The sequence below is a fragment of the Antechinus flavipes genome, chromosome 2 (assembly GCF_016432865.1).
Source record: "Antechinus flavipes isolate AdamAnt ecotype Samford, QLD, Australia chromosome 2, AdamAnt_v2, whole genome shotgun sequence".
NCBI lineage: Eukaryota > Metazoa > Chordata > Mammalia > Dasyuromorphia > Dasyuridae > Antechinus > Antechinus flavipes.
Window position 1 is genome coordinate 239,957,887 of NC_067399.1, and position 18,973 is coordinate 239,976,859.

The 18,973-nt window shown below is 32.4% G+C and overlaps 1 protein-coding gene across 2 annotated transcripts in view; it reads right to left on the minus strand.

The window, feature by feature from the left end:
• Positions 1–7,328: 7,328 nt before the first annotated feature.
• Positions 7,329–18,973, minus strand: part of ZNF217 (zinc finger protein 217) — a 28,021-nt gene continuing 16,376 nt past the window's right edge. For both annotated transcript variants that reach the window (XM_051976614.1, XM_051976613.1), the window contains exons 3-6: positions 16,708–16,833; positions 14,353–15,918; positions 10,708–10,835; positions 7,329–9,595 (exon numbers count right to left, since the gene is read on the minus strand). In XM_051976614.1, the coding sequence (XP_051832574.1) occupies positions 10,726–10,835; positions 14,353–15,918; positions 16,708–16,833 (1,802 nt within the window). In that variant the 3' untranslated portion in view covers positions 7,329–9,595; positions 10,708–10,725. The remainder of the gene's footprint in view (positions 9,596–10,707; positions 10,836–14,352; positions 15,919–16,707; positions 16,834–18,973) is intronic.

The window sequence follows — 18,973 nt, forward strand, 5'->3', positions numbered from 1 at the left end:
TTCTCAAGTATTTTATATTTTTACAGCTATTTTAAATGGAATTTCTCTCTCTTCCTGATTGATTTTGATAATAACATACAAGAACAGTAATGGTTTATGCGGATTTATTTTTATTATGCAACTTTGCTCAGTTTCAGTTGTTTTTAATTTATTCTCTAACTAAACCATAATTTACAGAGAAGAGTAATTCTGTTCTCTCTTGGCCTGCATAAATTCATTGATTATTCTTCTTGTTTTGTCATAGCTAACATTTTAGCATCATGTTGAATGGTAATGGTCATAATGAATATCCTTATTTAATTCCTGATTATATTGAAAAAGACCTCTAGTTTACCCCCCAATACAGATAATATTGGTTCTTGGCTTTTAATAGATAACTATTATCATATGAAATTATCCTATGTTTTCTAATGTTGTTTTGATTTGGGGTAGATTTTTTTGTTTTTGTTTTAGACTTTAATGTCTAAATATACATTTGTCAAATAAACATTTGTCAAAAGCTATTTTGGCATAAATTAACATAATCATATTTTTGTTTTTCTTATTAATATAATAAATTATATTTATAAATTTCCTTATTTTGAACCAACTATTTATTGCTGGTAGGTCTAATCTGGTAATAGTAAATAATCTTTGTAACATAATGCTATAATCTTCTTACTAATATTTTATTTAAAATTCTTTATTCATTAGGGATATTGGTCTATAGTTTTCTTTTTCTGTTTTAACTCTCTCTGGTTTAGGTATCACAATTATATTTGTAGCATAGAAAGAATTTGCAAAACATCTTCCCTATTTTTTAAGAACTGCTTTTGTAGAATTGCAATCAATTATTCCTTAAATGTTTAATAGAATATCATTATAAAGCCATCTGGTTTGGGGAGAGGGAGGGGTTATTCCCCTCCTCTCTGAGAGCTCCTTTATGGCTCGTTAAATTTCTTTTTCTGAAATTGGATTATTTAAATTTCTATTTCTTATTCTCTTTACATGAGCATTTTCATTTCATTCAGATTGTCAGTTTTATTGGCATATGATTGGGCGAGATAGTTTCTAATCATTACTTTTGTTTCTTCTTCGTTGACTATTCATTCTTTAAATTTTTATACCAGTAATTTAGTTTTTTCCTTTACTTAAAAAAAAAAAAAAAAAAAAAGCTAATGCTTTATTCATTTCATTGGTTTTTAAACCTGGGTCTAACTGTATTTATTAGTTCAGTGTTATGTTTTCTTTTTGCTTTCAGTTGCTTTTAAATCTGTTCTTTCATTTTCAAGTATTTCTATTTTGGTCCATAATTAAGGCTTTTTAATTCATTGGTTTTCCAGTTTGTTGTTGGGGGCAGGGGCAGGGGGGGAGGGGAGAGAGAGAGAGAAGGAAGGGATGTTTATTTGGTTGGTTGTTGGTTAATTTGGTTTTTGGTTTTTGCATGTCCAATTCCCTTATCTGCTCTCTCTCCTCCCCACTTTTCTCTATTTCCCCTCTGGTCTATTCCTTTTCTCCTCCCTTTTCTTTCTTCTTTTTGTGATCATCAAAACAAAACCAAACCACTCCCAGTCCTTCAATCTTCTTAAACTCCCTTTATGATCCCTGATGATAGAAGGGTTCTGGAAGGGACACGCTTATCATCTGCCTATGTTAGAATGTAAACATTTTATCCCTCTTTAGTCTCTTATGATTGTTCACTCATGCTTACATTTTCATTCTCTTGACTTTTGTGTTTATATTTCAAAGTTTCTATGCAGTGCTGATTTTTTCATCAAGAAAGCTTAGAAGTCTCCTATTTCAAAAAAGGCTTGTTTTCCTTCTGTTGGATTATGCTCAGTATTTTTTTCTTTGACCTGGAGCTCAGTATTTGGGCTATAATTTTTTTAGGAATTTTCATTTTGGAGTTTCTTACAGAAGGCCACTAGTAAATTATTCCCACTTTCAAATTGCCTTCTGTTTCTAAATGATACGGGCATTTTCTTTTATGATTTTTTGAAATTTATGATGCCTGGCCATCCACATCCAGAAAGAGAATATAATGGAAACTGATGTGGATCAAAGAATACAATTTTCGCCTTTTTGTTGCTGCTGTTGTTTTCTTTTTTTTTTCTCATGTTTTTTTTTCTTCTGATTTTTCTTGTACAGCATGACAAATATGGAAAGATGTTTAGAAAAATTGCACATTTAATCTATATTAGTTATTGCTTATTATGTTGTTGCTTGTTATATATATTATGCTGCTTGTGGTCTGAGAGGGGAGGAAGGAGAAAGGAGGGAGGGAAAAGAGAAAAATCTGAAACAAGATTATGCAAAAATGAATGTTGAAAATTATTTTTGCATGTATTTGGAAAAAATAAAATACTATTTAAAAAAATAAAATGTCTGGACACTATTTTGAGTCATGGTTTTCAGGTCCACTAGTGATTCTTAAATTATCACTCTTTCATCTGTGGTCCAAGTCAGTTATTTGTAGTATGAGATACATTACATACTATTTTTTTCAGTCTCTTGATTTTGAAATCCTTTTCTATTTTCTCACAGATACAGGGTTCCTTTCATTCTCACTTTTAAGGAATCTATTTTGTCTGAGCAAATTTTCTTCTTCCTATATCTCATTTCTTGTCCATTTTTATTCTTTTAGTATTATCACATCACTAACAAAATTCTTTTAATTCCATCCAAATACCTCAATCTTTTCTTCTAGTCTATTTTTTCCCACATTCTCTCCCCCAGTTTAAGCCCTCAAAACCTCTGGCCTGGATGATTACCTCTTAAAAGTATTTATTTGCTTGCTCACCTCTCCTACAATGCATTCTCTGTACAACTGTAAAACTGAATTTTTTAAAGCACAGATTTTTAAAGTAATTTTGTTATTCCTCTACTCAATAAACTCCAGTGGCTCCTTCTTATCTTTTAAGATCAAAATCAAATTAGTCTGTTGGACATTTAAAGCTTGTCACAAATGGCTCTAATTTGCCCTTCCAACATTATTATATATTTTATTCCCTTTACTAGTCTCAACAATCCAATCAAAGTGACATCCTTGTTTTTTTCCCCACAATTTTTCATCTCCTATATCCTCCCTTGAAGAGTCTATCCCTCACAACTGAAATATATTCTCTTCTCACTTTTAATTTTTATAATTTATTTTGTTCTTCCTGACCCCAATTTGAGATCTTCTTAGCAAAAATATCGGACATTTCCTTTTCCAACTCATTTTACAATTGAGGAAATTGAGACAAACAATGTTAGCAAAATTGGTAAGAAAAACATTGGAGAGATTACAGAAAAATAGATTAATGCACAAGTGTTGGGGCTGTAACTTCATACAGTCATTCTGGAAAGCAATTGGAATTATTTCCAATCTAATGAAATTAATTAAAAATCCAGAATACTAAAGATGAAACATGCAGCTCATCTCTTGCCAAAGAGTGATGAAGTTAAAATTCAGAGTGTCTTTTTAAAACAGAAGCAATGTGAGAATTTTTTTTTCCTAGTTTATAATGTATAGCTTTGTGTGTTTACGATAAGGATATTACTTTTTTGATATTTTTATTGTTGCCCAATATGAGAAAGGCACAATAAATGTATGTAAATGATCAATAACTAAACTGTATTTATATGCAGTTAGATGGCAGAATGGTTAATTTTTATTTTTAAAAAAGTAGGTAAATTCCTTTGTTTTTCTCTAATTTTTCTAAGTATCTATTCAGGTTCTAAACTTCTTTCATATTAATCTTATTACATTTATCTGACTCTGTATAGGTTACATTGAAGTTCCCCACTATTATAATTTTGCTAGTTATATTCTTCTTTACATATTTAAATGGTGTTATGTGTATATATAAAGTATTGATATTGATTTATTAGTGGTACCTTTTAGCATAACTTCTCTGCTTATCTTTTATTTTTTTTCCACATTTACTAAGTCTTATCTGAGAGCATGATTGCTAACTCTGATTTTTTAAAATTAAATGGAAACGTAAGGTTTTGTCCCAGTTACTTAACAGTTAAATGTTAAGTAAACTTTGTGAATCTCCATTTCAGGTATTTCTTGTAAACCACATATTGTTGAATTGTTTTCTAATTTATTCAATCCTCTTCTGTTTTCATGGGTAAGTTCATCCTATTTATATTCAGAGTTATGAAAGTTAATTGTGTATTATCCTCCAATTTATCCTCATATTTCTTCTCCTTCCTCTTGCCTTCATCTTTAGAAATAAGGAGATAAGAAATGATTGAATTTGCCCTACATTTTTTGTGAGTTTTTATAGTCTGCTTTCTCTATTACAACTCTTTTCTTCTCTCTTCCCCAACCCTAATTTCCAGCGCTTCCTTCCTCTTTCTTCACATGGCTCCCTCTATCATTCAAGGTTACTTTGTTTCTGATTGTTCCCCTAGCTACACATGAGACTGGAAGTCCCAAGAGAGAAGGAAGCTTTCCCATTTGTTTCGCTTTTCTTTCTTTTTCTTTTTTTTTTAATCCTTTATATCCTAATCACTATAAATGCTAATTGACTGATCTACTAACCTATTCTTCCTCCTTGGAATCCCCTCTACCCTTCCTTTGTTTCTTGTTCCCCAGATGTATTTCCATATCAAGTTCTCTGTATAATTGTATTCAACTTCCTTTTACACTTATCAAATGTAATTGAGGTTCAAGAGATGTGTAATCCCCTCACCTTTCCACCATGGCACAAAATATATATGTGTGTGTACATGTGTATACTCTTTATCCTAAGCAAACAATAATTTCCTATTTTTACAACAATAATTTCCCTCCTCTCCCTTCACAGTAGTTCCAACCCCAGTTTAGAATTTTAAGACCAATAAAACAAAATCACCCAAAGACTCTTTGTCATTTTAGCTTTTTTGTATAGCCCTTAAAAATTAAAAAAGTTCTGAAGTATGTTTCCTAGTTCTATCTTAACTTACAAATAATTGATCTTCACATAGTCCTTATTACATACATATGAGTGGCTTTCTGGTTCTTTTGGTGCTTTCATTTTCTTATGCAAATACCTATTCAAATACTGTTTTCCTCAGGAATGCATGGAAATCTATTCCATTAAAGATCCCTTTTCCCCCTTGTAGGTTTACAGTTGGTTTTGCTAGATACTGTTCATACAATTAATTCATTTAATCTATATATCATGTCTCATTCCTCATATTAAAATTATTACTTTTCTGTAATGAATAGCATGCTTCAACATGTCCTCTGAAATCATGCATGGTGTTAGTACAGTAGTTTTTTCAGCTCTCAAAGTTATTTGTCTTTGCAGTAGTCATGTAAATTGCTCTCTAGGTTTTGCTCATTTTATTCTTCCTAAGTTTATAAAATTCTTCAAAATCGTCTTTATCATATTGAAATTAGTTGCAAATTATTCTTCTGGTTCTGAATTTTTCAACAGTTCATCCAAGTTTTTTTCCTTATCTTTTTGAAATCACTTATTTTCTTAATAAGTAACTGTAAACTAAGGCTCTCAACTAATCTGGGGCTAAAATGAGGCCTTAATGAGATTGGCTTGGCTTGGAGAACTGCCTCCAGAGAGGACTACACTGCAGGGTTCCTATTTCTTGAAGATCCTTCCTCCCACCCTTTTACCTACTAGATGCCAACTCATCCTTTAAAGTACAAATTAAATACTATAATTTCATCCACCCCAGACATCTTCTGCCTACCTGACTTCAAGTACTGTTTTATCTGCTTCTACCAAAAATGGAGAAGGCTGGTGTAATTATTAGACTGGCTTTCAGCACCTTCAATTCTACTCATCAATGCCAGATTGATTAATCTTTCTAAAAAGTTCTGTATGTCTTCATAATAGCTTTACGGGTTTAGAGGCACTTTATGTCCACTGTATTATTACCCAACACAATTTTATCCATCCTCACTTTGAAAACTTCCACTGAGAGGTAACTCACTAGGGTATCCTATTTCATTTTTGAACAGCTTTGTTGGTTGTGGGAAGTCAAATGGCACAATAAAACACCAGGCCAGGAATCACTAAGGTCATTTAATCCTGTTTGCCTCAGTTGCCTCATATGTAAAATAAGGAACCAGCAAACCATTCCATTATCTTTGCCAAAAAAAACCTCAAATGGGGTCACACAAAATGGTGGATAACAATTGTCAATGTTTGCTTTCTATTAACAATAAATGTGCCCTTACTACTATCATGCTTTGTTTCCTATCCTGACCTCAGGAAAAAAAGTAGTGATGAGGGTAGAATGGTGCAATGGGAAGAGCACTGGTTTTAGAGTCAAGGACCTAGGCTGAAATCCCAGCTGTGCAAAGTGAAGTCTCAGTATTATTTTCTAAGCAGTATCCCAGCACCTAGCCCAATACTTGGCACATAGATACTTAATAACCTGGGAAAAGACACCCTAACCTCCCTGATCTATTTGCTCATCTGTAAAGTGGGGACCAAGTAACATTTCAAATTCTAGCTCTAAATTTATAATACTGTATTAAGCAGAACAAGTCTAATCCATCTTTTTTCCCCAGACCAAAACATCTTAGTAGTTCAACTACTCATTGACAATGTCATTGGCTTGTTCTCAAGGCCCTTAAGCAATTGGGCTACCCTCCAGCTTAGCAATGCCCTTCCTAAAATAAGTCCACAAATGAACAGAGCATTCAAAATCTAGTCACAGAGCTAATTCAAGAATCCCTGATTTTTTTCTAAACATAATCATAACAATTAACCTTAATGTAGCACTTTAAAGCTTGAACATTTGTTATTTGTTCCTTACAACAACTTTTAAGGGAGACAATAGAAGTAATCACTTTGTAAATGAGGAAACACAGTAAGGTGACTTGAATATGGTCATAAAACTATAAGAAACAAATCTGTCTCTGCTTTCTCAAAGTGCTGTCAATGTATGTTTCATTACATCCCTGTCCCTCAATGTAGGGTAGATCACATTCTGCCTGCCATGTCACATTAACTCATATAGAGCTTGTAGTCAGTTAAAAATCTCCAGATCCTTTTTAAATTTATACATGGGTTTTTTTAAGTGTAGAGTTTTATATTTATGCCTATGTAAATTTCATCTTATTTAAATTCAGCCAGTCATTCTAGTCTGTCAGGATCTTTCTGGATCCTAACCCTCATTCAAGTTATCTATCTCTCCCAATTATATGTCATCTGCCAGTTTGGTAAAATAGATCTTCAAATTATTCGGTTTGCATGTATATCTGTTTGTTCTCTTTCATCACAGGCTGATTCAAACATAAAGCCATATTAAGCTTGGTCCTGATCTACTATTTTTTAAATGGAAGTTCAGAAAGAAAAAAAGAGAGAGAACTCAATATAATGCTGAATAAAGACCAGAAGCCAAAATTGCAAAACACCAAATCTATATTTACATCCACATACAATAACATACCTTGACTAAACTGAAATATATCATAAATTAAACGAGTAATGTCTACTGCTTGACAAACTTAAGTTTTAACAATTAAAATAAATCAAACTGGAATGAAATAAATATAAACAAAATTCCAACAAATTGTACCTCTATATAAATGCACTGTTATCTTAAAGGAAAAAAATACAAAACCAGTAGTATCCCAATAGTTAATACTGATGGGCAAAAGAGTACTTTGAAGTACAGGGCTGTGGAATTACTGACATTTGTTATGCATTTAAGAAATGTGACTAAAAAGAAAAACTCTGAAAACCCCTGAAAATTGCAGCATAACTTGAATTGATTGTTTTCAAATAGATTTGGTAAATTTTTTTTACAAGTTTAAATTTCAGCCCTCTGCCACACAACCCTTTAAGATTTAAATATCCTTATGGCATGCATTCTGTAAGACTCAGAAAATCAGGCAAATATTAGGCCAACCACCTTCCAAATGTGTTCATTTTGAAAAATAGGCTATAAAAAAGTGCAAAACTATGAAAACAAAATCTAGATTATGTACATATGGCTCAGCTTATGAACAGGAAAAAAGGTAAATAGTGTACAATTTCCTGATACACAGCACTTCATTACAATGCCAGTTGACAGATCTCAATTAGGTCCCCTTTAACACAGGAGTTAAGACATACATTAAGGATGTCTTATGTTGCATAATGAAAACAAGAATATTTCTAGGTTTTGCTACTATAGAACATTTACACTTTAGATGTGGAAGAGAAGGGCAGGGTAAAAAAAACCTAACAGTGCAAAAAATTTGAAACAGTTTCTTACTAAAAAACAACATGGAAGCCAAAGTCCTGTATATGCTGAAGTAATAAATCTTCAGTCATAGGCTACAAAGAGAGATAACTATGAGCAAAAGTTAAAATAGCCAATAAATCAGTTCTGCTGGCTGGTGGCTGCCCTCCTTTTAAAACCCAAGTTGAATGAGCATAGAGAAAAACCTTGTCTTTCAAAACAAACAAAACACACACAAAAAAGGATGGGGGTAGGGTTGTGATGGAGGAAGGGAAAACAACAGATAATCCCTTCTCCTCCCCCTCTGCACAGTGGGCAATTTCTAATTCAGAATCAATGTGTCTACAATTAACTTCAATGTGTCTTTAGTTAACTAAGATTCCAGAAACACCAAGAGATTTCTAAATACAAATATAAGATACATCAAAAGTCTTTTATTTTAAAATTGCTTCCCCATATTATAAGATATTTATAATTTTGTACTCAAACTTTACCAATCTGAGTAAATATAAGACATGTCAATTTTTTAAAAAATGATTTGTTTGATAGAAAAGAAATTTAAATAAATTCCATGTATTACTTTGTTCACTATTAGCAAAGATTTGTCTGCTCAGAGCAAAGGGTTCTTGGTAGAGACATACTTAAAAATCCCATATAACCACCACACCCCATCAATTAAAAAAAAAAAAAAATCACCCAATAAAGTAGTCTGGTGGTTTCAGGACAATTTACAAATCATGAAACAGCTAGTAACATCTCTCAGCTAACATGCTGAAATAATTTGCAATAAAAGTAAACTGAAAAATCAGAAGTGATCTTATAATATGCAGCACAAACTGGTAGAGAGGGTCAATACTTCAGTTAGGTGTACTCACATCAATTTGCATAAAGACAACAATGTTAAAATTGCCTAAGATTTGATATCATACAGATCATTGGGAATTTGTTTTAAAATAAAACTTATCCTAACTGAAAAAGCACAAGATCAGAAACTGCTCAAAATGCTGAGCTACCTCGGAAGGAACAGGGAAGGAAAGGGGAGGGGAAGAGAACCACAGTATTTTAACAAGTAGGTTTTCCAACAGATATTTACAAAATTTTACCTGAGGTGCAAGCATTATATACTCCCTCCCTCCCCCAGTTACTTTTCAGCAGCGCTCAAGTATTCAAAAAACTACTTAATATTTGGTCAATTCTAAAAAAAATATTATTCAAGGTCAAAATAGAGATATACATTCTCCACTTTTACAACCCAACTTTTCCAACTACAATTTTTATTGCTATTTGGTACAAATTTTAAACAGAACCAACATTATAAAACTGTAGTGTTCTTTATATATACAGTACAATCACAGCTTATTTCAGTAGCTTTCACCATTCATTCTCTCAAAGGATGAGCTGAAGGTAACTCCACAGAGAATATGTACTTATGTCCTTATAAGACCTGGAGGGCAAAAAAAAGAAAACTGATTCAGATGGAATTACACTATAGTGATAGGGAAAAATCTAAAACTAAACAAGACTAAGTAATCAAAAAAAAAAAAAAAATTAATGGCAACCTAAGCCTAGGTTTTTATAAATGAATAATGCAAGATACATTTAGAAACTTATAATAGAGTAGTAGAGCTATATGTACTGAAGAATTTTGTTTCACCAACTACTTACTTAAATGGTTAAAGATTGAGCATTTAATACTGAAAATATTGACTAAACAAAGGCCAAGGGAAATATGCAATTACCCCCTACAGTGCACTTTGAAGGCACAGGCCTGAAGATATAAAATTTGTAGGATGGACCAGAGTTAAATATTTAACTAAAAGAATGACATTAAAGGAAAAATTGCAACTTGGATATAATCTTTTGAAGAAAGAATGTAGACAGAACAACTAAAACTAATATTTCTACAAGTCTTTCTAGAATTGAAAACAGGGCCAAACAGCTGCTGGATACAGTAAAATACTGTTCTGACATAGAACAAAGCTAATCATTTTCCTCAAAGGTTAAACATATCAAACTGACAATAAAGTATGTTTCATGAGATGATGCTTTAGCTACATCTGTATAACAAGTCATAATATAGCGCTATTCTCTACACAACTCTTTTCAATCATTCAGGTCATTGTTAAGAAATTCTTAAGAAGCCTAAAGTATCATAGCATCTGCCTTGATAAAACACCACTTGAGGTTGCTCTTGGATTACTTTTACAGGCAACATTTATTATTAATAAATATTAATGCAATCTAAGAACAAAATTACCTCTCAGTTCTACATATTAATCTACATTACACAATGATCTTTATAATTTGGTTTAATTTAAAGAAATAAGTAAAGAGCTGGTGAAATTGAAGAAGAGATTTTGGCAATGTTTTTCAGAATGTACAGGGACCAGGATAGTTCTGTTTCTTAGCTTTATTTGTTAAAATCCAGTTATTTAATTTAAAAATAAGTGTTATTTAATTAAAATTAGAATTAACATAAAATAATTACAAATGGGTTTCATCATGTTGAATTTTATGCTGAAATCAAAGTGTATATAAATTAAAATATATGCTTACCTTATTTTCCCAACAAAATCAAGTTTTCTTGTCATTTGCTCGATAATGTGTATTAGTAATAAGATTCTCATAGTTTCTTTTTTGCAGCATGCTGTTAGATAACTGTTGATAAGACATGGGCCGTTTTCCTAATTGAGAAAAAAGCATTTAGAATCAAAGTTAAGTCGGTTTGTTCTTATACCTACATCTAAGTTAACAGATTTTGTGGCTATTTCAAAATAATACTGATGGACTAGTTCCATACAATTGCAATAGTATTACAAATGAAAAGGTAGAAGATTAGGCTCCCTCCAACACTCCATCTCAAAAGCTTGCTGAGTTTGTTCATTTGCAAAATGGCATCAAATCTGATCTACAAAATCTTACAAATTAGCTATGAGTAAGACACTTCATAAATTCCAAAGTACTTAAGAAGTTATTTTAAGTCTGCATCCTTCATACTTGATGTTACTAATTTATTGAACTAAAAGAGTAGTCTTGAAACACAAAATACAAAGCCTTTTAGAACATCTAACATGAATGACCTCCTTCAAAAATTTCATTTTTCCTTAGATTTAAAAAATAATAAAGCTAATAAAGTCCTCTAGGTCCAAGTTAACATCAGCATGAATTACAAAGTCCAAAAATAAAACTTTAAAGTTTTAAAATCTTTTAGTACAAACATGCAATATGTAACTCAATAGTACATGAGATGAAAAAGAACTTATATGAAAGCAAGGTTTACACATTACTAAATTATAGATATTAATCAACTACAAAAAATTAACAAAAGGAGATTTTAGAACATGATTTTAAAAATAAGGAACATTATCTAATTTCAATATTCAGTAATTTCTGTTAGCAGAACAGCTAGAATATATAGAACGATAGAATACTAGATATTATTTCATGATACAACCCCCTCACCTAATATGAAGAATGCAATAATTTTTTGTTGTTCAGTCACATCTGATTCTGTGATCCCTTAAATCATACTGCCCATGGGATTTTTTGGGCAAAGATATTGACATGCTTTGTCATTTTCTTCTCCAGTGCATTAAAGCAAACAGAGATTTAAGCTAGCAACTGTGCAAAACTACTGTTGAATTCAGATCTTCCTAACTCCAAGCACATTGCTCTATCTACTGAATCACCTAACTGCCTCTAATAGTAATTAGAATTCAGTTAATTCTCTCCTAGTATTATGAACAAGGAAAGAAAAAATTTAAATCATTCCATACATCTTGCTGTCAAGTGAAATCTACTAATGCAAAACTATTAGTTCCTTCTTCATCCTGTTATCCCTACTTCTGCAATTTTGAGAGTTTGGGTGTGTAGTGTCCAGAGACGACTAGTTCCCTGATGGGAGACTTGCCAAACCCTTTTGAGGGTGGCTCATCCACCTTCACACAGCTCTCACCTGTGGTACCCATGCACACAAGCCACATCCTAGTAATACCATATTGCCAGACAGGCTAAACAGGCTAAGAATAACATCAATCAAATAACATCTAATAAGCATTTATCATGTGCCTAGTACTGGGGATACAAAGGCCAAAAAAAAAAAACAAAACAAAACAAAACAAAAAAAAAAAAAACCCTAACCTCAAGGAGCTTGCAATCTAATGGGGAAGACAATATGAAAACAAATAAATACAAAACAAACTATATACAAGTTAAGTAAGAAATAACAGAAGGAACACAACAGAATTAAGAGGGGTCAGGAAACTTCCTATAAGAGCTAAAAATTTAATTGGAACTGTTCAGAAGGAAAGTCAGGGAGGTCACTAGTAAAGAGCAGAGAAGAGAGAGCTTTGCAGCAACAGACATTCTGTATTTGATCCTGGTGGTGATGGGGAGGAGCCACTGGAATTTATTTATTTAGTAGGAGGTCAGATCTGTGTATCAGGAAAATCCCATTGAATATTGAATTAAGGATGGATTCGAGTCAGGAGAGGCTTTAGGAAGGCCGACCTACCAGCTGACTACAAGAATCAAGGTATGAGATGATGAGGGCTTGCACCAGTGGTATCAGTGTCAAAGGAGAGAAGAGAGGACCATATTCAGGAGATTTTGCAAAGAAGAATGTAATCAACAGGCCTTTACCATAGCCTATATATTGGGAGAAGAAAGAGAGAGAATGAGGAATCCAGGATGAATCCTAAGCTGAAAGCCTGAAGATGGGAAGATGATGTTGCCCTCTACAAAAATAAGGAAGGGATAGGAATAGGGAAGGGTGGGGGGAGAAAGACAATGAGTTCTGTTTTGGAACTACATAGCCTAACTCTTTTCTTTCATATCTACCTTTAAACAATAAATAAAAAGGAGTGGAAGCTTTATATTAAATAGTAACAAAAATAGTATTTCACCAGAATTTTTAAAAAGCAAGTTACTGTAGCGTGTTAAAGTAATTGCTCTTATTTTGCTGCCTCCACCAAATCAACTGATGTCAGGTAAGACTCAATAGCATTAATTTGAAACTAATACAAAGTGAGAGATTTTAAAGTGGGTCTTTTTATTCAAGGCAGCACAAATCTGTAGAGTTTATATGTAATAACAGAAATCACTGTGATTTAATCAAGTTTACCAACTGGAACATGACCCAATGATATCCTGATCTTACATTTAAGATGCTACAGGAGCATGTTCAATAGTCTATAATGCTGCAACAAGGCAATCAAAATTGGCTATGAAAACAATTTCACACACACATACACAAAATCAAAATCAAAAACACCTCAACCATTAGGGAAATTTCAATATAAATCTACAAGAATACATTAGTGAAAAGTTACTTTATATTTATTTCAACACTAAATAATTTTCAATAGTAACTGCATAAAAAGTACTTTTCAAAATACAAAGTTCTATAAAAATAAAACCTTCCCCCACTTTAGTGTAAGATGTAAAATTAGAAATATATAAAATACCTACTCTATGAGATAGTATGTGATTAAATGTCATGAATCCAGGTTAGTACAGTGAAACAGTGCTGGATGTGTAATCAGAACTTGGGATCAAACCCTGATTCACTAAATGGATAATTTTGGACAAAGTTTACCTTTCTATGCTTCAGTTCTCTCTTTAGTCAAACAAGAGTGGTATTTGACTACATGATCTATGAAGTTCCCTGAAACCTTAGATTTACAATCAGAACAAGACTCACTGTTTCCCACAAAATCCTCCCCTCTTCCTAATTTCCCTATTATTCTCAAGGGTACCACCATTCTCCTAGGTGATCAGCCTCACAACCCTAGATGATTACACCTCTATAACATTTGTCACATATACCCTTCTCACCTGACATTTCTATCAGCCTAGTACAAACCTGAATTACTACAATAAGCTACTAGTGGCTCTTTATACCACATTCTAGTCCTTCCTTTATTCAGAAGTCAGAATCACCTTCCTAAAATGTGATCCCTCCTCCTTTGTCACCACCTCCTCACTCAATAAACTCCACAGGCTCCCTTAACTAAGGTCAGTATAAAATCTTCAGTTTCATAGTTAGTTCCTTTCATAACCTGTCCCCACTGCCTCCCATTTTCTCCACTACAATGTACAGTTAGATTGGAACCAGAGACACTGGGAGGACAATGTTGCCCTCTACAGAAACAGAAAAGGGGAAGGCGAAGAGGAGAAAATTCATCTTTCTACAGACAATACCTTCTATTGCAGAACTTGATGCTTGACTACCACTAGATCCACAAGAACTATAAAGTGGTCCAGGACCATATGGCTCATAGGACTTTAGGACAGTCAGTACATTTGGAGAATCAACTTCATTTGAATTCAGGAGCCCTTGCTTGGTTGGCAACACTGATGCAGGTGGACATGGACAATCCTGAGGTAATATATTTGCAATTCTGTTTGCAACACGGTATCTGTTTATATCATATTCTCTTCTGTAATTGGCTACTGTCGCAGAGTCAAGTTCAAGAGTAACTACATTAGATTTCAATCTTTTTGAAGATGGTTCACCAAATTCCACATTGACATTGCCTACATTTCGACTGCAGAAATATTCTCTTCCTTGATTACTAGACCATGGAGAATCACTTTTAAGAGGATAGTCAAAGGAACCATTGACATTGCCTATTATGCCAGGTTGAGGAGATATGCTCAGAGATTTTAATTTTGTCTCTGGTCTTTTTATTCTGTCAGGGACTGGAGAGGCATTGGTTTTAGAATGTATTTCTGACTGCTGTCTGATCACACTTGCTTGAGCTCCAATATTCTGTTGTGGTCTGTGAGATTTCAGGTTACTTGGGGCTAAAGTGCTAGAGTCTATTCCTGAAGAAAGTGGAACTTTGCTCGGCAAGGGTGGGCATTGCTTAGCTTTCTCTGGCTGCAATGATTTTGACTGAGTTGCTAGAGTAATTTTAGATTTATGTGAATTGGCAGATAAGGGAGGCACATCTTTTCCAAGTAAAGCTGGTGGGCATCCAGTACGCCTACTTTTGACTGAATTCTTATTTCTACCATTTTTATGAATGTCAGGATTGTATTTATGCATTAATCTCTGATGCATCATCAGAACTTCTGGGTAAAATGTTCTATAAGTACAAAATGGGCAGGTGCTTGTTGCTAATAAACCTCTGCTGATAGACACAGCTGCACATTCCTGGGTAGATCCAATGGATAAATTCAAAGGTTTTTCTTCAAAATCCATATTTGGTTTATGTTTACAGATAGGAGTACTTTCTTTTATTTCATCTATGTTATTTACTTCACTTTCATGGATAGTATCTCCTCTGCCAGAAAGAACATCCTTCTCTATTTTACGAACAGGATTATTTGCCTGAGGTTCAATTAGCGATTTCTTTTTCAATTTGTCCAAGTATGGAGTGACTATACTTTTGTTCATTTTATCAGCACTTTCATCAACTGTGTTTTTACTGGAATCCTGAGTTTCCCTGTTTATGGTTGAGTGTACACTTCCCAAAACATTTTGAAAGGCAGAAGGCATTTCTTTATGTTGTTTTGCAGGTGTACAGCCTTTAGTATCTTTGGCACCATCAAAAAGCCTTTTCAAATTTTTGGTTTGAGCACCATCAGTTGTTAATAGCATATCTTCAGTTTCCCGACTCAGTAGTGAGCTTTTGCCATCATTCTTTACTTCAGTGGTAATATCAATTTGCTTGTCCTTGTGATGTCTCTCCAAATGATATCTCAAAGAGGTTTTCTGAGCTGCAGCATATTCACAAAATTCACATTTGTATGGTTTTTCACCTGAAACAATATTTTAAATTATCAATATAATAAAAAATTTTGAAATAAAAAAAAAACTTTAAAACACATTTTGAAAAAAATCATATTTTAAAGTAGTTTTCGGTACAAAAGACAACAGCTAACACTTTTCTTCCATTTAATAAGAATTTAGTCTGACTTAGATATGCCCCAGAAGACCAAGTTTTTCCTATCTCATTTTTGTTTCTAAGTAGTTGGGAATTTGCATAAAACCTTCAAATAGAAATAATATCAGGAAGAGGACAGCCAAAGAAGTGTGTGTAAATCTCCCCTTTCCTGCCAATCTGAATTATCTAGTATTACTAAAAATGAAACATTTTAGTTAAGCAATTGAAACTGAATACTATCTTAATCTAGAACAAAGTAGCAATTTGGAAATAAGATTCAAGACTATTCTCATTTCGTATTAATCTAAAAGTCACAAAAGGAAACATTAAAAAGGTTTGAGGATATTAGGAAACATTAATGAGAAAAAAAATTTTTTAACAAATAGAAAACAATGAAGGTAAGAATTGTGATACAAATTTAATGAAATGTAAAAGAATTTCAAAATACTTTAAGGGGATGCAGATTAGTTCATGTAATTATACTAAAAAGAAAGGACTAATGACCCATCAAATGCAATGTAAAATTAAGCTAATATTTATTCTTAGAGAGCAAAAAAATGAAAAAGAATTTATGGCAAAAGTGGTAAGAGAACTAAATCAAAACATGCTATTTTTACCAAAAGTTCTAATTGACTGGATTGTCTATGAAAGAAAATTCTATTACCTGTATGAGTTCTGAGATGAATATTGAGGTAATAATTTGAACGGAAATACTTTCCGCAATAGCTACACTCTCTGGATGAAGCAAGATGTTTAATTTTTCCTCTTTCCAAGCCATCTTCATTTTTATCTTAAACAAAAATATTTATATTAGTAATAAAACAGTGAGGCACATGAATCAAATACACTGATAAATTACAAAGTAACTGTTCTAGCTATTACTGTAATTGTCACTAATGAAAGAATTGTTTTTAATGAAAATGAATTATTGAAAAACTCAAAATTTTCTAAACATATTGACATTATGGGAAATTATGTGTACTTATTGGTACAATAACAATACATAAGAGAAAAGACATGATTTTTTATGTTTTTATTAAGTTTGTGATAACTAATGGATTTTAAAATACATGAGGTAGTCTTCCTCATGTGTCCTCAAAGTGACTAATTTAGAAAGTCATGCCAATAAGTTACCAATTCTTCCTTTCTGAAGACACAGAAATTCATTTAGGAGCAAGCAATAAATTACCACTAGAGGGGGTAGTAAGTGCAACGTAACCTCTAACAAGAAAGAAAAACTTAAAATGTGTGTTAAGCAGGATATGACAAAATTTAAATGAAATTTTTAAAATATATTATCTAATAAGCATTGATCTGCACAAAATATCCCTTCTTAAACCATGTTAGTCTCCAAACTTAAACAATTTATTGAATTCTTTTCAGTATATTAAACTGTAAGACCAAAATAGTAGTCAAACAAAAAACTTAGCTTATTTTTCTCCTTCAAGGAAGTGCTTCTTAAAAATAGTAACATCTTGAAGAGGAGGCATGCCACACAAAGAAATGTCATCAATTACAAAAATCAAGTTGTCAAGGCTGATCAATTCCAATATAACAGTTTTTTCTCTCCTTATAACAATTTCTAGACTCTAAGCAAACTGATACAATATTCCACAACAAATGATGGACTAATCCCTTAAGGTTATGCACCTTAACAAAATTTATCTTCAAGTTATACTGCCCATTGTGCCTGAAGAAATTTTCTTTGATGTCTTATCTCTGCTACACACCTGACTTAAAAGATTCTTAATATCTAACTCAAAAACATATTTCCAAAATACTTTGTTGTTTAATGTCAAGCAACAGTGAAGGAATTAGGCTAAAATACCATTCAAAACTCCTTTAGGATGCAATGGAAAGAGCCTTAGAGTCAGAAAACTTTGGTATGATTTCCTTGCTACCTTAATTACCCTGAACCAATAATCTCTAAACATGCTGTCTCAGTTTTCTAATTTGTGAAATGAGGAGCTGGTCCCTTCCAGTTTGAAATGAATATCCTTATGAAATAACACATTAAAATTCTAATATACTTTGGGTCTTAGAAAAGACCATATGAATCACTGGTTGGTATTTCAGTTAAGACTCATAAATGAAAGCATCACTTAGTATTCACAAGACTTTCTTAGAAAGAAGTGATATGGACACAAACTTCATTTTGAAGAATAAGTCCCTTAATTTGAAAGAGTCAATTTACTAATCCTCACTGGTGTCACATGAAATTATCTAGTTAAATGTTTGCAATTTCTCATTTCAAGCTGTGTGACAGACTTGATACTATACATTCCATTCTCTTATAAATTATACAAGTTTCCAAATAATATTGAATATGCATTATTTAAAAAAAAAAACACTGGATATTAAAACTAAAAATATCACTGTTTATAATGTTCTGATTTTTTAGAACTCAAATACTTTATTTATACCATTTCACATATTCTATGAAACAGCAAAAATTTCAAGTATCATTAATTCTATTTTACAATTGCAGAAACTGAGATTCAAGAATATTAAATCTTACCAGATTATTAAGCAAGCCAATGGCAGAACCAAAACCAGCTTTAAAGTCTTCCAATTCTAAAGTAGTATTCAATTTACAAGGTAATCATAAATATTAATGAGATAATTTTTTCTTCCATACTCACCTATTAGTTAGCTTGCCACTGACATTTCTAAATTATGATATCTACCTCATTACTAAAAATCATGTAATGCTGCAAGAAAAATGGTTCACAGACCTAACGAATACTTTTATTTTGGAAATTTGTCACCAAGATACACTAATATGCTTGATAAATGTATTTATGTCTTTTAATGGCTTAAGGCTTTTAATATTTTAATTTTGTTTCTGGTGAACATATACTTTTTAGTAGCACAACTTAAGACAGTGAAGGAGAACACAAAAGATTTTTCTACCAATATAAAAGTTTGGA